The sequence below is a fragment of the Moschus berezovskii genome, chromosome 16 (assembly GCF_049115385.1).
Source record: "Moschus berezovskii isolate FMDL1 chromosome 16, NW_MosBer_1.0, whole genome shotgun sequence".
Taxonomy (NCBI): domain Eukaryota; kingdom Metazoa; phylum Chordata; class Mammalia; order Artiodactyla; family Moschidae; genus Moschus; species Moschus berezovskii.
This window is the reverse complement of record NC_142475.1, coordinates 4623283-4647565: the sequence shown is the minus strand read 5'-3', so window position 1 is coordinate 4647565 and position 24283 is coordinate 4623283. Positions and strand designations below refer to the sequence as shown.

General features: G+C 40.4%; 1 protein-coding gene across 1 annotated transcript; it reads right to left on the bottom strand.

The window, feature by feature from the left end:
• Positions 1-2135: 2135 nt before the first annotated feature.
• LOC129560525 (solute carrier family 7 member 13-like) lies at positions 2136-16659 on the bottom strand. Its single transcript, XM_055432718.2, has 4 exons — positions 15975-16659; positions 13924-14055; positions 6187-6548; positions 2136-2429 (listed from the first exon to the last, which is right to left on the bottom strand). The coding sequence occupies exons 1-4, from the start codon at positions 16657-16659 to the stop codon at positions 2136-2138; spliced, it is 1473 nt and encodes a 490-aa protein (XP_055288693.2).
• Positions 16660-24283: the final 7624 nt, after the last annotated feature.

Here is a 24283-nt window from a genome sequence, read left to right as displayed (position 1 = left end):
ATTTAAGCTTAGGGACAAGAATGTTGGCACTGGAGGTTTGAAGTGATTGGATTCTTGATGCATTTTTGAATTAGATGTGGAGGTTTGAGAGATTGACAGGAATAAGATTCACCAAGGTATGTGGGCTTTGCAACTGGAAAAATGAAGATGACTTTTCAGTTTCCTATTTACATTTATGTAAATAGAATATAATTGCAAATGTAATTTTAGATATTACATTTACCTTCTATGTCTATAGAATGTGTAGTTTCCTATTTATATTTATGTAAATAGGATGGAATTACAAATGCAATTTCAAGTGTCATTACACATATTACATTTACTTCTATATCTATAGAATGTATCTATCTGCCTTTTGATAAACTTCTTTTCACTATTAAATTCAGTGTGGCAAGAACATTCTTTCTTCTGGCAGGAGCGGAGTTTCTTCTTTAATATGTGTTTGAGTTTATCTATGATAATCATCGGAGAAGGCAATGGCACCCCACTCCGGTACTCTTGCCTGGAGAATCCCGGGGACGGGGAGCCTGGTGGGCTGCCGTCTATGGAGTCGCACAGAGTTGGACACGACTGAAGCGAGTTAGCAGCAGCAGCAGCAGTTCGTACCACTTTGCATTTGCTCATGCCCTCTGGATTGACACCTTACCTGCTAAGCTGAGTCCTTCTGCACAGTCAAATCTCTACTCTCTCCCAGCCTCCCTGTGGAAATTCGAGGTGGCCGGCCGTCAGGAGTCTCCTGGAGTGGAGCCCTCCGTGCTTCCAGCCCTCTCGTCCTCCTCACAGCCAGACACGCCTTCCTGGCTCTCCTGAGTCTGTGTGGCCACCTGCAGTCTACCAGCCTTGTGCCTGTGAGTTATCTTGAGTCTGCAGAAGCTGTCATTTATGAGGTTTTCCTTTGACTTGTGTCCTACAAACCAGACTCCCTAGTTATTATCAGAAAATGTCAAATTTTAAACTCAAAGGCCTATATTCTAGAACATTTGAGTCAACTTTCAAACAGATTATATACTACTCACCGTTCAGATCCCTACCATTCGTGAGTTTCCTTGCCAGACACATTTTGTCAGAAACCGCACTGAGACGAAATTTGAATGGGAGAGAGGGGCTCTGTCTTATTAAGTGTTCACTCGGTCCTCACACATTCCTGTAGTAAGCGAGCATATGTGCTATCCCTAGTTTTGTCCTCAATTACCCATAGGTTTGTTTTTTTTTTTTTCCCTCAACCTAGGTTTTCTGATACCTATTTGCCCTCGTTAGGATTTGATTTTCATTTTGCATTAATCCTTTCAATACTATCGCTAAAAATGGTTTGCAGTGATGTTTGGAATAGTGATGTCAGGTCCCCAGTGACCATCGTGATAAATACAGATGGACACATTTATGTTGACACTGGTAGGGCCATTTTGACAAAAGCAGTTTCAGAGAAGTCAGGAGGTGAAAGAGAATAAATATTTGGTAAGATCTAGTTAAACTCTTCTTTGGTACTATCTCTATATAGCGTTCCAGCCTCAGAGACGCTGAAATGTAGAGCTACAATCATTAACGGAACACTTCTGAGGTGCTGCCGAGAACCCAAACTCAGGCTATCAAGGGAGATCCCTCTGCAGGGATGTGTACTGACAGCCCGTTCACTTACTCACTCACTGGCCTGTGCATTCAGATATTTATTTTATAGGTTGTCTATTTTTATGCACACACTGTCTTAGGGAGAGAGTATACAAATTTAAATAAATGAAATGTAATTAAACATTTTTTTAAATGGCTAAGTAATAATCCCTACCTTTGGGGAGCTCATTGTCTTTAGGGAAAAAGTAAGTAGACAATTAAAAAAGAGTGTGGACTCTGACATATTAAAAATAAACTCAGAAGCATTAGTGCACAAAGAGGGACATCTACTACAGTCTTGAGAAATTGGGGATCAGCATGCTTTATTGGAGAAGTAAGGTTTCAGTTACAAACAACAAGAGTTAAAGTGCTAAAGTTCTGGACATCAAGTATTTTGTGCTGGTTTTGTGTTACATATGCAGCATGTGTACAAATATACGTAAGGAATATGTATATGTATTAGGAGTATTCTAGTTGAAAGAGAAAGATGCTTTTAATAAGTCATCATTTGCCAGATATGCATAATTTATTTATTCTTTTTTGGTTGCCGTTGCAGGTGGATTTTTCTGTATATTTCCTCCTGTTGAAATATACTCATCAATGTCATCAGTAGGTGAAACATTTAGTAGTAACTGTAAAAAGCAAGTTATCTTGTTGAAATATGCAGAACCCCAATTAAAATGCACAAAAGGCAAGTAAAGCAAAACTCCACTGAGGATAAAAATAATAACGTAGACATGGTACATCTGAGGAGACTTGATGATGGGCGTCAAAACCAAGAACAAAGACGTGGCCATGGTTCCAAATACAAATGGCAAACGCACCTGAGGACAAACATACATTTGTATTAGAGTGGACTTCGAGTGGGGTCACAGAGAGTCGGACACGACTGAGCGACTGAACTGAACTGGTAGTTATTACAAATGATGATGCAAAATATTTTATATACAAACATCTGTTTAATATGGAGGAAGTTGGCTTCATTGGTAAAAAAATATTTACCTACCAGGTCTTCCTTAGTTTAATATAAGAGAAAACAGTCTGCTGGGAATCTCCTCAGAGTGTGAAATAGCAGAAGTGAAAGCCTTTTCCTAGTAATTTCAACATTTTGCTCTCCCTTTGATTTTTTGCATGAGTCCATGCCACTTGTCCATTTAGCTCTCTTCATTATTTTGGCTGTGGGTCTTCATCGCTGCATGCACGATTTCTCTAGTTCTGGCGAATAGGGACTACTGTCTAGTTGCAGTGTATGGGCTTCTTATCGAGGTGACTTCTCTGGTTGTAGGGCACTGGCTCTAGGGCACACAGATTTCAGGCAGTTTTGGCACACAGGCTTAGTGGCACAGCCCATGGGCTCTAGCACACAGGCTTAGTTGCCTTGTGGCATATGGAATCTTCTTGGACCAGGTATCGAACCTGTGTCCTCTGCATTGGCAGACAGATTCTTAACTACTGGACCACCAAGGAAGTCCCATTCAGATCTCTTGAATAACGACCCTTGGAAACATTCCATACTATTACCACAAAGCATTTTTTCATTATAAATTTTTTCTAACTTTTTATTTTCAAGCAATACCAAAATTAGTATTTTTTGTACCTCAATCTAATATTATTCATAATGACATAATACACAATGTATATATAACCAAATATGACAGACTTTATTTTTGGGGGCTCCAAAATCACTGCAGCCATGAAATTAAAAGATGCTTGCTCCCTGGAAGGAAAGTTATGACCAACCTACACAGCATATTAAAAAGTAGAGACATCACTTTGCCAACAAAGGTCCGTCTAGTCAAAGCTATGCTTTTTCTAGTAGTTATTTGTGGATGTGAGAGTTGGACTATAAAGAAAGCTGAGCACCAAAGAACTGATGCTTTCAAAGTGTGGTGTTGGGGAAGACTCTTGAGAGTCCCTTGGACTGCAAAGAGATCCAACCAGTCCATCCTAAGGGAAATCATCCTGAATATTCATTGGAGGGACTGATGCTGAAGCTGAAACTCCAATACTTTGGCCACCTGGTGTGAAGAACTGACTCAATGGAAAAGACCCTGGTGCTGGGAAAGATTGAAGGCAGAAGAAGAAGGGGATGACAGAGGATGAGATGGTTGGAATGCATCACCAACTCAATGAGTTTGAGTAACTCATGACATGAGTTTGAGTAAACTCCGGGAGTTGGTGATGGACAGGGAGGCCTGGCGTGCTGCAGTCCATGGGGTTGCAAAGAATTGGACACAGCTGAGCAACTGAACTGAACTGAACGTATATATAATTCCTTTGGGGAATGTTTTTATCATAAAAGGACCACAGGATTGGATTCATTTTCTCTGATCTTCACTTTTCCCTTAATATGGATCTTAACAATGTATATCTTTCAAATTTGTGTATCTTAATTTGGATAATTAAAGAACACAAACATGCACATTTATATATAATTAAATAGTAATTGCAAACAGTAAAATGCTTCGTTAAATGTTGTTGATTCTTGCCTATAACTGTATTTTGTGTAACTCTTCTCTCTCCTATTAGACTAAGAAGTTATTGATGCATTATTAATGGGGAATTTGTCCATCTATCTTTAAAGTGTTTAGACTAGTCTCTTCTACATAGTAGCTCCTTAGTAGTTGCTTCAGTATTTATTGGATCATTAAGTGACTCAGAAGCAAGATTACCATTATCTTCCCTTTATTCAATTTTGAAATGTGGATTTCTGGTCCTTACCCTAAGCATTAGAATCCTCAGGGGTGATGCCTAGGAAACTGAATTTATACAGGAAACTCGAAAGGCATTCTTTTTTTCACAGTAGACTTTAAAAATCTTAGTTATTAAACTCTATTGGTTTTCCTTTTTAACCTTCTAGTCGACCCTGCACCTTTGTGTACTGCTGAGGTATTTCTGTGGGTATTCTGGTACATCCTTTTACCTTATACGAGGTCCATGATAAAAGAGGCCCCTTGATTTATTTAGAATATGATGCATTGATAAAACAACGATTATTTGAAACCTACCCCCATTAAAAATGACTTATAGGCCTAACAATAAAAGGTGGTATAGCAAGACATGCATGCCGCAAGCCTTTTAACTAAGTGACTAACCACTAACTTAGCTTGGGGTGTTCTAGCAGCCTACATGAAAAGGGAAGCACGATCTAAGCATGATCTTACAGTCTAAGTACTGAAGCTGAGCAGGACCCTAGGTACCAAAGCCTTTCTGTGTCCCCCATGTCTTATTTGTAGGAAACAGGCTTCATTCAGCCTCCACGACCTTCCCTGAGTTCCAAAGCACAGTTCAAACAGTCGATAGTCAGAGAGGAATGGGGGTGCAGAGACAAGGGAGAAGTGGCCGGGTTGCGGAAGTGCGGCCCGGGGGCAGGGCCCAGCTTCCTCTCAAAGGATATGCGTAGCAATATTTTTGAGCTCTTCTGCAGAACTAAAACCACCACCAGATGGAAGACTTTTAACTGCTTGATGAAGCATTCTTCATTCCAGAGAGAGTGTCTTGGAGAGAAAGTCATCACGACACCCCCAGATGTCAGAGGATATTTGGACTGAAGGAAGGCAGGCCCTGCAGGCCCCCTGACCCTTATCAGCAGCCCTGACCCTTCACTATAAGACTCCTTGCAGCTCTCCTGACGTCAGGGTGGGACAGCGTCTTGAGGGCATTAGCCCACTGTGGCCCCCTTTGCCTGGCAAAGCAATACAGCTGTTCTTTTCTGCCTCACCCAAGTTTTGTCTGCGAGATTCTGTTTGATACCAGTGTATACAGGCTGATTTTTAGTATCAGGCTCTGTAAAAAAAACTAAATAATCTGCCTAGAAACACAAGTATTTTTGATATAATATTAGAAATAACTTTCTTTTGTGGGTCTAACACAGTAGCATAGCGTAAAAATAAACCATTTAATCTCTTTGCAGTAAGTATAGGAATGAGTTACTGGAGGTCGTTTGGTTAAACAGAATATTGGGTACATCCACAATATAGATGGATGGGTTATAGTAGACAATTAGAAGAAAAAAATTTTCCATAAGCTTATATGAAACATTTCAAATGCAGTTAAGGTAGACAGGTTTTGGTGGTTTGAGGAATCAGCATCAGTCAATCTTTCATAGATACTCTGGCTCTGAGGTGAGATTTTAAAGGATGAATGAGTTTGCAACTATACTGCATCACAAATACCTAGACTGTAGCTCTTCTATATTGGCCATTTAAGCTGGAAACTTACACATTGATAGACATTTAAACTGATAAGCCTGGAAAGCCCTAGGCAAGCCTGTAAGGTAATCTAAGGTAGTACCATTAAAAGTACACTCAAATAATCGTTAGCCCTGGACACTGGTCGGTCTCATACACTGACACCGAGTACAGACCTTGTGCGTCCCACATAAGGTCCTTCTTGACTCCAGTTTCACTAGTTGTAATATAATAGAATACCCTAAATATAAAATCTAGTCTCAAACGTTCCTAAAATGGGGTCACAGTGGATTAGAAAGATTTTTCACATAAATATAAGAAAAAAGTATTAAAAGTACAAAACGCTCTTTAAAAAGATATAGGATTTTTTTTTTTTCCTGGTTTGACTTACCTTATAAGGTCTGGATAGGTTGGGCTCCTGGAATCTCAGTTTAAGCAAGCCTATCATCATTAGCCCAAGTAGAATCCAGTCTGTGAATCCCACATAACTTATTAAAAGGATTAAGTCTGAGGGAATAATTAAGATGGAGGCAAAGATGAGCATCTGAATCACAGCTGGAACTGGACAAGAGCGAATATTCAAAGTTGAGAGGATCAGAGGGAGCTGACCCTCCTGGCTTGCCATGTACCATAACCTTGATGTTGAAAACACAGTGCAGTTGAGGGAGCTAACTATTGAGGAAGAAACACCAAGGGAAATGGCCCATTGCAAGGACGGGATTACTCTATCCACCCAAGTGACAGCAACAGCATCTGTAAAAGAGTAGAGAAGCCACTAATTACGCAACTGATGTAATATTCATACTGCGTAATATTTTTAATTAGCTTAGAAAGTATTAAATTATAATTGTAGCAAAGACAAAGGACTGGTGTAAGTAGTAGGCTGAAGCTGCCAAAGTTCTCTAAAAATCACGAATGAGTCTTGGATTTTGTCAAATGCATTGTATGACTCTTGATATTATAATGTGATTTTTTGTTTGTTATCCTATTAATACAGTAAAATATGGATTGTTTTGGGGGTGCGAAACCAGCCAATGATGAACCTCAGTTGTTCATGGTGTATGCTCCTTTTTGTGTTGCTGGACTCAATTTACCACTGTTTTTAAGAACTGTGCTACATTGTAGTTCACGGAGCAATACATGTTGTATGCAACATGTGTATGCAATTTCTTTCTTTGTGTAAAGAATTTTTCTGGCTTTGGTTATCATAGAAATACTGGTTCCATAAAATAAGTTTGGATGTGTCCCCTCTTCCATTTTCTGGAAGAGTTTGTTTAGGAGTGGTATTATTTCTTTCTTAAATGTTTGATGCAATTCATCAGTGAAGCTACTAGGGCCTGGGATTTGACTTGAGGGAAGATTTTAGACTTTTAACTCAATTTTTTTTTAAAATATAGATCTATTCGGATATTTTATGTCCTCTGGAGGCAGTTCTTTTGAGAGCAATGAAAAGTACTCCATGGCACACAGCCACTCTCTTTCCCATGGCCTCTCCCCTTCTCCGAGAAAGATGACTAGGGGTTGACTGAGGTCTCCCTACCCTGAAGGCGATACCCATCCAAGTAGGCTGGGAAACTTCATGACGGTTCTTAGATATGGGTTCCCAAGTCATCAACAAGCCCAGGACTGTGGAGTGAGAGGTTGACTCAGCCAAGGGGATCTGGGTTGAACTCAGTGCAGAAAGGAAGCTGTCTACCCACAGAAGTTCCTCTGTGAATAAAGCCCTTTGGGCACACTCAAAGTGTTACAGTTTCATGGTTTCCACTGTTGGCCATCTGTTGGTATTGATATTTTAGGTAGAGGTGTGTATAGAGAGTATAACGGGACATGTGAGTTCCTTCGAAAGCCCTCTCCTTTCTCCCTCTTCGTGCGGTTCAAAAACCAATGTCGAATCTCAGTGGGGGAAAGATAACGGACCTGATGGAAAACTTCAAGGCAGTGATGGTGGTGGTAAAAGATGCAGCATCTCAATCTAACTATGATGTGACCAGTGACAAACTCCTGGGAGCTGGAGGTTCACAGGGGATTGTTGCTCAGTGATCACTTGTCCTCCAGCCCCAGCTGTGGGGTTCCAGACACCGGGACTGCGATGGAGACGCTGTATACAGGGACGCCGGTTGATGCCCCGTCTCAGATGTTGCCAGCACTTCTTTTCTATTCACTTGCCCCTGAAGACCAAGACTAATTCATATTCATGTGGCAAGGCCTTCAGTCGGCTTTCACAGTCCTCCGCGAGGATTCCTAAACGCCCTGCTCCTTGCCCCTAGCTGGTCTTCAGGATTTTTCAAGAGTGCCTCTGCCATCCAAGATCCAAAATTTATACTATATTGTTCATGATCAGTTGGCTGACAAATTAAAAGCCTCAGTCTAAAAAGATCTGAATTGGTATTATTACACTTCTACCAACAGGTTGATCAACCCCGGTAAAATTTAGGGTACTGCTTGCCAAGTAAGTTTTCTTGGAAACACATGGGTAAATTTGAAACACTTAGTTTCAAAGACTCAGCACCTTATGAATTCTTTGTGTTATAGTTGGTATGTGTCTCATTTGGGATTCTACGTAGTCTTCCATATCAGCTGATTCACAGATCAATGTCCTTTAACTGGAGGATCAAATCAACGGACTGTATTGAAAGCTGTCCAGCGAGCACACTTTCTGCCAGTGGGGATCCACAGCCATAATTACTGCTTTGACTTAGAAGAGTCTGTGACTGATGGTGGTCTTCTGCATTGCAGGCAGATTCTTTACTGTCTGAGCCACCAGGGAAACCCCTTTTCTATTGCATTTCCCTGCAAAGAGAGGCACCTTACAGCTGGAGGTGGCCCTTGAGGTTTTCTACTTGTTTCCTCCTTGATAACAACTATCAAGTAAATTCCTTTTGAAAAAATAATACTAGCTTAGCAAGTAGCACTGGGATATTGTAAAACTGAACACCTGACTTATGGAGGCCTTATGACTTTCCAGCCTGATAATCTCATTTTGGGATGAATCAAATGGAATTTAATTATTGAAAAGGTATGAAGGGCCTAACAAATCTCTCTTATCGAGTGGAAATGGCATATTCAAGAACATAGCTAGCCTGGCCCAGTGGCTTCTTGATTTTGCATGAAAAAGTGCAAATTACATCTCAGTTTGCTGACTGAAGCAGAGTTGCTGGTTCAACAGGGCCCTCTGTTCACAAGGGTCCCTGTAAATATCTGGTCATGGTCCACTGACAGTTTAGCTAAGCTGAAGCCCTGTGGTGCCCGCCAGGCTGCTACAGCTGCGAGCCTCAGCACCAGCTATGCAGAATGGAAAACAGACAGGGTATTCTACTCAGGAACTGGTGATCAAAATCAGATTATTCAATCAGCAGCCTTGATTTCTTTCTATAGTTTATGGCCCCGGAGAGGGGTGTCTTTAGTCTGCCAGTCTGTGGTTTTTTCCAAGTGACAGACCAAACACTCAGGCCTTTGATAATAGTTCAAACCATTAGAAATATAAGCATGGTTCATGAAGAGGGGAATTGGCCAGAGCTATGAGAATAGCCTTAAGTTCTGTCCATGGAACCCATTCTCTGATGAGAATAATTGGAATAAAACTGTTGACTGATACTGAACTATTCAGACTGCCGTGACTGAATGTCTGAATCCATCATCTTTCTAGACATGGCAACACACTGACTATCATATACTGGACATAAGTAAAAGGACTCCATATTTTTGCTACAAAGGCAAATGTCACACTGTGACTTCTGTCAAGATTTGACCATTTGTTCACAGTGAAGGAGGCCATTTGCACAAGATACTGTCCCTGTTCACTTCTGGCAAATTGACTACGTTGCACCTTTGACCTTTGCACCTTTGACAGCTCATAGCTGTTGTTGCTTTTCCAGGTTGCAGGATTGCTGTTCCAATTTGATCAGCCCTCTGTGGCCACACCATTGTGGCCCTTGAAACTAATCTGTGTTACGTGTTTGGCCATTCAAAATGTGACAACTGTACATCCCCAAAGCACATCAACGTGCTGAAGGCAAAGGTATTCAATGTATCTTTCATATACACCATTTGAATGCATCTGATATTGTTGGATGTTTGGGTGGCTTCCTCAAAAATCAACCCCGAAATATTTCCGACTCTACCTCTCTCACATTCTTCTGGTCCACACACCTTGGTCAGGTAGTTTGGTCACTGAATATAACCATCCCTAGAGAGTGATCTCCCCTGTAGCTCACACAGTAAAGAATCTTCCCGCAATGCAAGAGGCCCGGGTTAGATCCCTGAGTCGGGAAGATCTCCTGGAGAAGGAAATGGCAACCCACTCCAGTATTCTTGCCTGGAGAATCCCACGGACAGAGGAGCCTGGTGGGCTACAGTTTGTGGGGTCGCAAAGAGTCAGACATGACCAAGTGACTAACACTTTCACTCTCAGAGAGTGATCACCTACTCTTGGCTGCTTCCTGAGTGATGGTCAGGGAGAATAGCATAGGTAGCTATATATTCCTATTTTGAAAACTCGGGAGGCTTTCTTGATTATCACTGGGTTTTATGCTTCTTCTTTTCGTCACACGGCAACCCCAATCTCCCTGGTTGGTATAGCCTCTGGGCAGCAAGCTGACCATAAGGAAGCCAAGAGGATTCAAAATCAATTTTGGTTCACACACCTGGGTTCTCTTTTTGGACTGATGTGGTCATAGATTATAAAGATAATAACCACTTGGCTGAGGACACTCTTTGCTAAGTCCTCTTACAGTGGCAATTGTGGCATTCTGGAAGGGAATATTGAGACTGAAAAATGTGGGGATGGAAAGACAACAGTGGTCTTTTGTCTTTTAGAGCCATTCCTGGGCCTGTCTTCTGAAAGAAGACTTGTGAAAGACTTGGAGTCCCTAAGCTTGAGGATCTTCTGCTGTTACGTGGAGATATCATTTGGCCTTCCTTGCTTTGTCTTCTGGGATTCAGGTTTGGGGAACAGCATGAATGACATTCTAGCTACTGCTATTATGTGAAAAATAGGCTGTCTTTGTCTCCATCTCCAGCATCCATGAAGCTGAGCCCGACCACCTTATGAGGGGGTTAAATCTCAGACTTTTCATAGTTGTTGAGAGTCTTGTGATTTCTTCCTCGACCCATGGGTTATTTAGAAGTATGTTGTTTACTTTTCAAATAGATGAGGTTTCACAAGTTACATTCTGTTGTTGGTTTCTATTGTGCATCTGTTGGTGTTGAAGGAAATATTTTATATGATAGAAATATTAAATTTTTTGAGACTTGTTTTATATCCTGACATTATGTCTATCCTAGGAAATGTCCCATAAGTGCTTGAAATAAATATTCTGCTTCTGTTTGGTGGAGCGTTCTGTAAATGTCAATTAGATCAGTTTGATTGATCGTGGTGTTCAGATCTTCTGTATCCTTATTGATTTTCTATCTAGTTATTGAGTGATGTACCGACATCTGAACTGTCTATTTCTCTTTTCAGTTACGTTAATATGGCTTCCTGTGTTCTGGGCTGTGTTATTTAGGGGTGTATGCATTTATACTTGTTATATCTTCTTCATGCATTGATCCTTTTATTAATATCATTACAAAATGCCTTTCTTTGTCTTTAGTAATCTTTTAGTCTTTATTTTGTCTTAATAATATTACCATTCTAGCTTTCTTACAGTTAATGTTTGCATGATAAGCTTTTCCATTCTTTTACTCTATACTTGATTGTGTTTTGAATCTAAAGTGTGTCTCATATAGAGAGCATTATATTTGGATTGATAATTTTATCCAGTGTGACAATCTCTGCCTTTTTATTGCGTTTTCATATTCTCATTTAATATTATTGATGTTGTATTTACCTATGTCACTTTGCTCTTTGTTTTTTATGTCTTATGTATTTTTGTTCTTTTCTTCTTCTATTTTTCCTTTATTGTTAAATAGATTTTTTTTTTTTTTTCCCTATACCATACAGCTTATGGGATCTTAGTTCCTTAACCAGGAATCTAACCTGGGCCCTGCCAGTGAAAGTGCCTAACCACTGGACTGCTAGGGAATTCCCTAAAGAGATAGTCTTAATGTGCCATTTAATTCCTCTGTTAATTTGTTCAGTTATTTTCTTAGTAGTTGGTCTGGTAATTATAGCATCCACCTTTAAATTCATCAAAATCAATTTCCAGTTACTTTCAGTAAAATATGACAACTTTGCTACTATAGCTCATTTCCTTCTCTTTTCTTTCTTCTATTATTGTCATATATGTTATATTTATATATTTAATAAACTCTACACTTAAGTTTCAGAGTTATTACCTAAAATAATCTAAGGTATTTTAGAGGAATTTTTAAAAATGTGTGTATACACATATAGAGTCTTATATATTTACCCATATATTTAATATTTTTTGTTCTCTTTCTTCCTTCCTTTTGATTCAAGTTACTTTCTTTCAGTCTGAAGAATTTCCTTTAGTAAGTCTGCTAGCAATGAATTCTTTCAGTTTTTGTTAGAGTACCTTCACATACATTTTCACATTCATTATTACTACTAATGTGTGAAATGAACAAATAATATACTCTCATCTCATTTTACTATTTTACATTTTTAAAACATTGCAGTATGATTGATTTAGAATATTGTGTTACTTTTCTGATGTACAGCAAAGCGATTCAGTTGTATTTTTTTTTTCCAGATTCTTTTCCATTATAGATTATCATGTTGAATATTGTTCCCTAAGCTATAGAGTAAATCCTTATTGTTTATCTATTTTTGTATAGTGGTGAGTATCTGTTGACATGATACTCCTAATTTATTCCTTCCCCCTTTCCCCTTTGGTAGCCATAATTTGTTTTCTATGCCTGCGAGTTTGTTATCTGTTTTGTAAAATAAATTCATTTGTGTGGCTTTTTAGATTCTACAAATAAGTGATATTATACAATATTTGTCTTTCTGTGTCTGACTAACTTTACTCAGTATGATAATCTCATGTCCATCATGTTACTGCAAATGGCAATAATTCATTCTATTTTATGGCTGTGTGAGCGACTGAACTGAACTGAACTGAGTGTCTATCTGGAGCTTCTCAGGTGGCCCAGTGTTAAAAAATTCTGCCTCCCGATGCAGGAGGCAGAAGAGACGCGAGTTCAATCCCTGGGTTGAGAAAATCCCCTGGTGTAAGAAATGGCAGTATCCTTGCCTAGAAAATTCCATGGACAGAGGAACCTGGAGGGCTACAGTCCATGCATTCACAAAGAGTCAGACTTGACTGAGCACACACACACAGCATTTATTTATCTATCTATCCGTCCATTTACTGCATCTTTATCCATTCATCTGTTGATGGGCACCTAAGTTGCATGCATGTCTTGGGTATTGTAAGTAGTGTCATTTAGAGTTGAGATAACTGGGGAGCGTCAAGCTTGGATGTAAGATAAGCCTTATTTTTCTTTTCAGTGAAAGCCTATTACTGATTTTCTTTTATTTTTCTGATAACTGAAAGTGTAAAGTTTAAAAAATGTTTATTTTATTAATATAGCGACATAGTAAGTTCAATGGAGAATTGAGCTTCTTTCAATTTGTCTATTTTTAGAGCAAAAAATCATTTTCTTTACCATAAGGTAGTAATATTTGAAAATCTGAATAATTTTTATGGTAAACTGAAATTCTCTCTCTCTCTCTCTCTCTATATATATATATATATAGGATTCATGTCCACTTCACTAAGAGGGAAAGTTAAGAACTCAAGTTCTGTATAGATTTTGGGGATATGTCTGAAGACAAAGTGTATGAGTTCTATTTCCTGGAAGCAAATGCTGACACAGAGCACCCGCCTGCTCCTTGTGAAGAATATCTCAAGAGACTTTGATAAGTATCCTCATATTTTCTATTCTACTCTATCCACTGTGTTCCGCCTTTTTTTCCTTTTACGTTTCTTGGTGTTTTCCATATTTTTGGCTGCTAGACCTTACCCTTTACTATATGCTTTAAAGAAACTGCTTGACCTTTTGAACTTCTACCTTAAATAAATAGATAAATAAATAACCCAGACATGAACCAAATTAGCGCAATTCTCTTAAAGTATGCAAAAAGACGCACTGTACACGTGAAACTCCCTTTATTCAGGACAGTGAGACAGAGCGTCGTCTTCCTGGTTCTGTGCAACCATACCTGAGGACATGATTTCCTTTGGGGTCAGGACGGCTAGGTAGGAAACGTTCACCAGTAAGTAGATCAGTGCCACGAGGGTAAGTGCCGTGACCACACATTTGGGGATATTCTCACTAGGACTTTTCAGCTCTCCTGCAAAAAGAAACAAAGTGCCACTCAGAAAAAATGACTAATCAGATCATCTTTGGAAGTAGTTCATTATAACATACAATGACTAAAAGAAGAAGACATGACTACACACAGCAAGAGTTCACTTTGTTGAATGCTTATTTACCAAGTTTAGACATTTAGACCAAGCATTAATTTTAGCAGTAATGGAAATTTGCTGACTTCTGGGTTTTACTCTTGTATCTTTGATGTGCCCAACATAAGCTTTTTGGATAAGAAAACAATTCAGGAAACCTGGATTCTAGACCAGGAGGACTGGAGCAAATATTCCCTTACCTTACAGCCAACACTACAGAAGTACAAGTTTGTGTTAATGAAGGGTTTGTATAGCTCATCTGTTAATCTGGTCACAACAGCCTAGGACATTAGGGTAGATTCTCTTGCTCTTTTCACTCCTTGGGTTAAGTTTCTAGACTAGCTAAATCTTAGATTAAACTTGACTGTACATTGCCAACACCAATTTGACACAGATGTTTAACTACTTAGAAAATCTTTAACTTACAGTATGCAACTCCCTCAAAATAATTCACATGTATTACAAAGAAAAATTTAAAGACCATAAAGATTTAGATTAAAAAAACGCTCAGATACATATTTATCTAAATTTTGAGATGGAGAAAGACTTTTCAAGCATGGAGATGATGAAAAGTCAAAAGATAGATGGTTTAATACTTGTAGGTATTAAACTTCTAGTCTTTAAGACTGAAATTTTTAAAATCTCATGAACAAAACAAAACAAAAGCCAAACAACAGGGACTTCACTGGTGGTCCAATGGTTAAGAATCCATCTGGAAATGCAGGAGACGTGGGTTTGATCCTTGCCGGGAACTAAGAACCCACATGCTGCAGGGCAACTAAGTCCACTTGCTTAAGTACTGAGCCCACATGCCCAGCTAGAGCTCCCTCGCACCACTAAAGATCCTGCAGGTCGAAATCAAGACTTGACAGACAAGTTAGTGAAAAAAAAAACAACTATGAAAGCCATTTACCTGTCTTACAAGGAAGAAATTGGTCATTAACATTTGCAAAACTCTTGCTTCTCACTAGAAATTGAAGAAAAAATGAGTTCTGAAATTTTATTTTCACAATTTTAAGTGACTAAAGACTGAAAAAGGTTTGATGATTTCAGGTGTCATCATTTTAATTCACACTAGTAGACATTTGTAAAGCCTTTCTGGGATGTAATTTGGCAATATTTCTCAAGACATTTCTAAATATTTGTATGGTTCACTTAGTAATTTTAATAAGAGTTTTCAAGACTTTTTTCCTAATAAAACAATGAAAGATCCACAAAAATTTATATAAAAGGATGCTGATTGGAACAATAACTATAAAATTTCAAAGTGAAAAACTAGAAAAATTCTAGTATTCAACAATGGGAGATGCTTGAAAAATGGTCAAATTACATATGATAGAATATTGTGTATTCATTTAAAAGCACTTGTATTTAATAATATTTATGAATTCTCACTATGTGCTTTAAGTAAATTAAATGATGAGTATATGCACAAGTGTGACCCCTGCATGTGTATACATATGAGATAATTGGTAATCTTTATTTTAATTTATATTTTCTATATTTAAATTTTTCTCTGATGGGCTTTTGGTATTAAAATATTTGTTCGATAAAAAAAATGCAATTGTTGTTGAGTCCTTAAGCTGTATCATTTCTGTGCTTGTTTAATTTGTAAACACCTAGAAAATATTTTGCTTTCCAAAGTTAGAAAACCACATTTGTAGAGAGTTTAGTGCATTTCCAGACACCTGATAGAAGAGAGACACACATTATAGAGAAATAATGTGTTTCTTAGAATTAAGCTGATTAACCCTTGTATGTTTACAGCCTGGTGGAGCTCTTTATAATGTAAAAATAGTAACTTTACCTGCTATTCGGACAAGGACTCCCCAGCCAGAATATGCATACAGTCCTTGGAGGAAGGCTTCGGCAATCTGTGAAGCGTCCGGAACGTCAGCATCGAAAGCTTTCTCAAACCTGGCTAGGTTCTCTCTTCTCCCTCGCACCAACAAGAAGATTCCGGTGACAGAGATGAAGCCGAGAACTGCCACTTTCACGGCGGTGCTGACGGTCTGAAACCACGTCACCTCCTTCACTCCCCGAGCGTTCAGAATGCCCAAGCACCACAAGATAGCCAAGGCCAGACATTTCTTTGGCATCTCAGGAGCAAAACACCCCGGATAGAAAGGCTGCGTAAGGTACCCCGCTAGTAGCAAGCCGCGGGCGGCGATTCCTGCGGGAGTGCTGAATAGATTGATCCAGAGGTAGCAGAAAGCAACAAAGGGCCCAAGAGACCTTTTGAGGAAGTAATACTGTGCTCCACTTCTAGGGAAGGTGGTCCCCAGCTCCGCGTGACTCAGGGCAGCCAGCACAGACACCACGGCACAGGCAGCCCAAATACTTAGGGACACCCCCACGTTGAGCGAGGAGTATTTTAACACCCCTTTCGGAGCAACAAATATTCCCGCACCTATGATGATGCTGAATAAAAATACTGTCCCATGGAAATATCCTATCACCCGCTGCATCTGGGTGCGTTCTCCCGTCTTCATTCCCTCAAGTCTGACACTTAACGCCCAAAGCTAACACAAACCCAGTGTTCGCTCTGTGACACTTGTGGTCTTCTTACAGCTCAGTGCTTTGGTTCCCCCCTCTTCTCCTCCTCAAGCAGACTTCCTCACAGCACTCAGCATAATAAAAAAAAAAGTTAACTTGTAAAGTTAATTAAACTAAAAGTTTATGAGATCTTAAAATTAGGGTTAAAAGGTTTTGCTGTTAAACATTTCAAAAGTTAAACACAATTAAACAAGTTAGACACAGCTAATTGGGAATAAGAGATGAAAACTTCCCAGTCAGGTTTCCTCTACGGATATGTAACCACATTCATTTTCATCCTTAAACAAGTAATTCTTTAAAAGTTTGTACCATAAGGAAGTTTGTAAAGAATGACAAAAATACAAGGTCTGAATCATAAGTTTGCCCCTTGTTAGGAGATCTTGTTTTGAATCTCACACACACACCTGCCACTAGAAAATCCACGTTAACTTTTGTTTTTTTTATTTTGAAGAATGGGACTGATAATCCTTATTTTTTCTTTAATAGAATTAAATAAGGTAATTTACTAATGAAGGAAATACTAGTGCAGAGCTCCTAGTACTATACCTAACCTAGTTTGCCTGTGTACTCAGCTGTGTATGACCCTTTGGACAGCTGCCCACTAGGCTTCTCCACCCAAGGGACTTTCCAGGCGAGTACTGGAGTGGGTTGCCATTTCCTCCTTCAGGGGAATCTTCCTGACCCAGGGATCGAACCCACATCTCCTGTGTCTCCTCCATGGGCAGGTTTATTCTTTACCACTGAGCCACCTGGGAAGCCCCACCTAACATATTTTCAGTTCAGTTCAGTTCAGTCGCTTAGTCGTGTTCGACTCTTTGCGACCCCATGAACCACAGCATGCCAGGCCTCCCTGTCCATCACCAACTCCCGGAGTTCACTAAAACTCATGTCCATCGAGTCGGTGATGCCATCCAGCCATCTCATTCTCTGTCGTCCCCGTCTCCTCCTACCCCCAATCCCTCCCGGCATCAGAGACTTTTCCAGTGAGTCAACTCGTCGCATGAGGTGGCCAAAGTATTGGAGTTTCAGCTTCAGCATCAGTCCTGCCAATGAATACCCAGGACTGATCTCCTTTAGAATGGACTGGTTGGATTTCCTTGCAGTTCAAGGGACTCTCAACAGTCTTCTCCAGCACCACAGTTCAAAAGCATCAATTCTTCGGCGATCAGCTTTCTCCACAGTCCAACTCTCACATCCATACATGACCACGGGAAAAACCATAGCCTTGACTAGACAGACCTTGGTTGGCAAAGTAATATCTCTGCTTTTTAATATGCTATCTAGGCTGGTCATACTTTCCTTCCAAGGAGTAAGCGTTTTTTAATTTCATGGCTGCAGTCAGCATTTGCAGTGATTTTGGAGCCCAAACAAATAAATTCTGACATTGTTTCCACTGTTTCCCCATCTATTTCCCATGAAGTGATGGGACCAGATGCCATGATCTTCGTTTTCTGAATGTTGAGCTTCAAGCCAACCCTTTCACTCTCCTCTTTCACTTTCATCAAGAGGCCTTTGTGTTCCTCTTCACTTTCTGCCATGAGGGTGGTGTCATCTGCATATCTGAGGGATCCATAAAAGTTAGTTTTGTCATTTGGTTATTTTCAGTTTACTTCAGTTCAGTCCCTCAGTCATGTCCTACTCTTTGCAACCCCATGGACTGCAGCACGCCAGGCCTCCCTGTCCATCACCAACTCCCAGAGTTTACCCAAACTCATATCTGTTGAGTCACTGATGCCATCCAACAAACTCATCCTCTGTCGTCCCCTCCTCCTCCTGCCTTCAGTCTTTCCCAGCATCAGTTTCTTTTCCAGTGAGTCAGCTCTTTGTACCACGTGGCCAAATATTCCAAATATTGAAGTTTCAGCTTCAATATCAGTCCTTCCAATGAATATTCAAGACTGATTTCCCTTAGGATGGACTGGATATCCTTGCAGTCCAAGGGACTCTCAAGAGTATTCTCCAAAACCACAGTTCAAAAGCATCAATTTTTCAATGCTCAGCTTTCTTCACAGTCCAACTCTCACATCCATACATGACTACTGGAAAAACCGTAACCTTGACTAGACAGACCTTTGTTGGCAAAGTAATGTCTCTACTTTTTAATATGCTGTCTAGGTTGGTTATAACTTTCCTTCCAAGGAGTAAGCATCTTTTAATTTCATGGCTGCAGTAACTGTCTGCAGTGATTTCGGAGCCCCCCCAAAATAAAGTCTGTCACTGTTTCCACTGTCTCCCTATCTATTTGCCATGAAGTGATGGGACCGGGTGCCATGATCTTAGTTTTTGAGTGTTGAGCTTTAAGACAACTTTTTCACTCTCCTTTTTCACTTTCATCAAGAGGCTCTTTAGTTCTTCTTCACTTTTTGCATAAGGGTGGTGTCATCTGCATATCTGAAGTTATTGATATTTCTCCTGGAAATCTTGATTCCAGCTTGTGCTTCATCTAGCCCAACATTTCTCATGATGTACTCTATATATAAGTTTAATAAGCAGAGTGACAATATACAGCCTTGATGTACTCCTTTTCCTATTTGCAACAAGTCTGTTGTTCCATGTCCAGTTCTAACTGTTGCTTCCTGACCTGCATACAGATTTCTCAAGAGACAGGTCAGGTGGTCTGGTATTCCCATATCTCTAAGAATTTTCCACAGTTTATTGTGATCCACACAGTCAAAGGCTTTGGCATAGTCAATAAAAGAGAAATAGATGCTTTTCTGGAACTCTCTTGGTTTTTCAAGGATCTAGCAGATGTTGGCAATTTGATCTCTGGTTCCTCTCCCTTATTGAATATCTGGAAGTTCATCGTTCATGCATTGCTGAAGCCTGGCTTGGAGAATTTTGAGCATGACTTCACTACCATGTGAGATGAGTGCAATTGTGTGGAGTTTGAGCATTTTTTGGCATTGCCTTTCTTTGGACTTGGGATGAAAACTGACTTTTTCCAGTCTTTTGACTACTGCTGCGTTTTCCAAATTTGCTAGCATATTGAGTGCAGCACTTTCACAGCATCATCCTTCAAGATTTGAAATAGCTCAACTGTAATTCCATCACCTCCACTAACTTTGTTCATAGTGATGTTTCCTAAGGCCCACTTGACTTCACATTCCAGGATGTCTGGCTCTAGGTGAGTGATCACACCATAGTGATTATCTGGGTTGCGAAGATCTTTTTTGTACAGTTCTTCTGTGTATTCTTGGCACCTCTTCTTAATATCTTCTGCTTCTGTTAGGTTCATACCATTTCTGTCCTTTATTGTGCCCATCTGTGCATGAAGTGTTCCCTCTAATTTTCTTGAAGAGATCTCTAGTCTTTCCCATTCTATTGTTTTCTTGTATTTCTTTGCACTGATCACTAAGGAGGGCTTTCTTCTTACTGTTCTTTGGAACTCTTCATTCAAATGTGTATATCTTTCCTTTTCTCCTTTGCTTTTCCCCTCCCTTCTTTTCACAACTATTTGAAAAGCCTCCTCAGACAGCCATTTTGCTTTTTCGCATTTCTTTTTCTTGGGGATGGTCTTGAGACCTGCCTTCTGTATGATATCATGAACCTCCGTCCATAGTTCATCAGGCAGTCTATCAGATCTAGTCCTTTAAATCTATTTCTCACTTCCACTGTATAATTATAAGGGATTTGATTTAGGTCATACCTGAATGGTCTAGTGGTTTTCCCCACTTTCTTCAAGGTAAGACTGAATTTGGCAATAAGGAGTTCATGATCTGAGCCACAATCAGCTCCCAGTCTTGTTTTTGCTAATTGTATACAGCTTCTCCATCTTTGGCTGCAAAGATTATAATCAATCTGATTTCAGTGTTGACCATCTAGTAGCTGTCCATGTGTAGAGTCTTCTCTTGTGTTGTTGGAAGAGGGTGTTTGCTATGACCAGTGCGTTCTCTTGGCAAAACTCTGTTAACCTTTGCCCTGCTTCATTCTGTATTCCAAGGTCAAATTTGCCTGTTACTCCATGTATTTCTTGACTTACTATTTTCGCATTACAGTCCCCTATGATGAAAAGGACATCTTTTTTGGGTGTTAGTTCTAAAAGGTCTTGTAGGTCTTCATAGAACCATTCAGCTTCAGCTTCTTCAGTTTTACTGGTTGGGGCATAGACTTGGATTACCATGATATTGAATGGTTTGCCTTGGAAACGAAGAGAGAACATTCTGTCATTTTTGATACTGCATCCAAGTACTGCATTTTGGACTCTTTTGTTGACCATGATGGCTACTCCATTTCTTTTAAGGGATTCTTGCCCACAGTAGTATATATAATGGTCATCTGAGTTAAATTCACCCATTCCAGTCCAGTTTAGTTTGCTGATTCCTAAAATGTCTATGTTCACTCTTGCCATCTCCTGTTTGACCACTTCCAATTTGCTTTGATTCATGGACCTAACATTCCAGGTTCCTATGCAATATTGCTCTTTGCAGCATTAGACTTTGCTTCCATCACCAGTCCCATCCACAACTGGGTGTTGTTTTTGCTTTGGCTATGCCTCTTCATTCTTTCTGGAGTTATTTCTCCACTGATATCCAGTAGCATATTGGAACCCACCAACCTGGGGAGTTCATCTTTCAGTGTCCTATCTTTTTGCCTTTTCATATGGGATTCTCAAGGCAAGAATGCTGAAGTGGTTTGCCATTCCCTTCTCAGTGGACCACGCTTTGTCAGAACTCTCCACCATGACCCGTCCACCTTGGGTGGCCCCGCACCCTATGAGCATATCTCATAGTTGCACTGAGTTAGACAAGGCTGTGGTCCATGTGATTGGAATGGTTAGTTTCCTGTGATTGTGGTTTTCAGTCTGTCTGCTCTCTGATGGAGAAGAATAAGAGGCTTATGAAAGCTTCCTGATGGGAGAGACTGAAGGAGAAACTGGGTCTTGTTCTGATGGGCGGGGCCATGCTCAGTAAATCTTTAATCCAATTTTCTGTTGATGGGTGGGGCTGTGTTCCCTCCCTGCTATTTACCTGGGGCCAATTGCCAAATTCAGACTTAAATTGAAGAAAGTAGGGAAAACCACTAGACCATTCAGATATGACCTAAATCAAATCCCTTATGATTATACAGAGGAAGTGAGAAATAGATTTAAGGGTCTAGATCTGATAGAGTGCCTGATGAACTCTGGACGGAGGTTCGTGACATTGTACAGGAGAAGGGACCAAGACCATCCCCATGGAAAAGAAATGCAAAAAAGAAAAATGGCTGTCTGAGGAGGCCTTACAAACAGCTGTGAAAAGAAGAGAAGCGAAAAGCAAAGGAGAAAAGGAAAGATATAAGCATCTGAATGCAGAGTTCCAAAGAATAGCAAGGAGAGATAAGAAAGCCTTCCTCAGTGATCAATGCAAAGAAATAGAGGAAAACAACAGAATGGGAAAGACAAGAGATCTCTTCAAGAAAATTAGAGATTCCAAGGGAACATTTCATGCAAAGATGGGCTCGATAAAGGACAGAAATGGTATGGACCTAACAGAAGCAGAAGATATTAAGAAGAGGTGGCAGGAATACACAGAAGAACTGTACAAAAAAGATCTTCACGACCAAGATAGTCACGATAACGTGATCACTGACCTAGAGCCAGACATCTTGGAATGTGAAGTCAAGTGGGCCTTAGAAAGCATCACTACAAACAAAGCTAGTGGAGGTGATGGAATTCCAGTTGAGCTATTTCAAATCTTGAAAGATGATGCTGTGAAAGTGCTGCACTCAATATGCCAGCAAATTTGGAAAACTCAGCAGTGGCCACAGGACTGGAGAAGGTCAGTCTTCATTCCAATCCCAAAGAAAGGCAATGCCAAAAAATGCTCAAACTACCACACAATTGCACTCATCTCACACGCTAGTAAAGTCATGCTCAAAATTCTCCAAGCCAGGCTTCAGCAATATGTGAACTGTGACCTTCCAGATGTTCAAGCAGGTTTTAGAAAAGGCAGAAGCACCAGAGATCAAATTGCTAACATCTGCTGGATCATGGAGAAAGCAAGAGAGTTCCAGAAAAATATCTATTTCTGCTTCATTGACGATGCCAAAGCCTTTGACTGTGTGGATCACAATAAACTGTGGAAATTTCTGAAAGAGATGGGAATCCCAGACCACCTGACCTGCCTCTTGAGAAACCTGTATGCAGGTCAGGAAGCAACAGTCAGAACTGGACATGGAACAACAGACTGGTTCCAAATAGGAAAAGGAGTACGTCAAGGTTGTATATTGTCACCCTGCTTATTTAACTTATATGCAGAGTACATCATGAGGAACGCTGGGCTGGAAGAAGCACAAGCTGGAATCAAGATTACTAGGAGAAATATCAGTAACCTCAGATATGCAGATGACACCACCCTTATGGCAGAAAGTGAAAGGGAACTCAAAAGCCTCTTGATGAAAGTGAAAGAGGAGAGTGAAAAGGTTGGCTTGAAGCTCAACATTCAGAAAACAATGATCATGGCATCTGGTCCCATCACTTCATGGGAAATAGATGGGGAAACAGTGGAGACAGTGTCAGACTTTATTTTTTTAGGCTCCAAAATCACTGCAGATGCTGCTTGCAGCCATGAAATTAAAAGATGCTTACTCCTTGAAAGGAAAGTTATGACCAACCTTGATAGTATATTAAAAAGCAGAGACATTACTTTGCCAACAAAGGTCCATCTAGTCAAGGCTATGGTTTTTCCTGTGGTCATGTATGGATGTGAGAGTTGGACTGTGGAGAAAGCTGATTGCTGAAGAATTGATGCTCTTGAACTGTGGTGTTGGAGAAGACTGTTGAGAGTCCCTTGGACTGCAAGGAGATCCAACCAGTCCATTCTAAAGGAGATCAATCCTGGGTGTTCATTGGAAGGACTGATGCTAAATCTGAAACTCCAATACTTTGGCTACCTCATGCAATGAGTTGACTCACTGGAAAAGACTCTGATGCTAGGAAAGGTTGGGGGCGGGAGGAGAAGGGGACGACAGAGAATGAGATGGCTGGATGGCATCACCGACTCTGTGGACATGAGTTTGAGTGAACTCCGGGAGTTGGTGATGGACAGGGAGGCCTGGCGTGCTGTGGTTCATGGGGTCGCGGAGAGTCGGACACGACTGAGCGACTGAACCGAACTGAACTGAACTTAAACTTTGGTGGAGGTAATGAAGATAATGGTGAGCTCCTTCAAAAGATCCCACGAAGGTACTGCTACACTCAGCACCCCTGTCCCTGCAGCAGACCACTGCCGACCCGCACTTCCACAGGAGACACTCAAACACAGTTCTGCCCCAGTCTCTGTGGTTTCCCTAGGTCCTGATTGGCACAAGGTTTATTTGAGCCCTCTGAGCATCTCTGGTGGGAACGGGGTTTGATTCTAAATGCAAATTCGCCCCTTCTACCATCTTACCAAGGCTTCTCCTTTGCCCTTGGACGTGGGGTATCTCCTCACAGCCACTCCAGCGCCTGCCATCTTACTGGGGTTCCTCTGACCTTGGATGTGGGGCATCTTCTCATGGCCACTCGCTGCTCCAGCACCACACAGCCACCAAAATAATTGGTTATTTTAATTATCACTATCTGCATTATATACAGAGATCTTC

Coding starts and splice junctions, on each gene's coding strand:
- LOC129560525 (XM_055432718.2), bottom strand. CDS start 16,659: ATGAAGACGGGAGAACGCACCCAGATGCAGCGGGTGATAGGATATTTC. Junction 6,549..13,923: donor AAAGGAAATCATGTCCTCAG/GTATGGTTGCAC, acceptor ACTCTTTTACAG/ATGCTGTTGCTGTCACTTGG. Junction 2,430..6,186: donor ACCTATCCAGACCTTATAAG/GTAAGTCAAACC, acceptor GTTTGTCCTCAG/GTGCGTTTGCCATTTGTATT.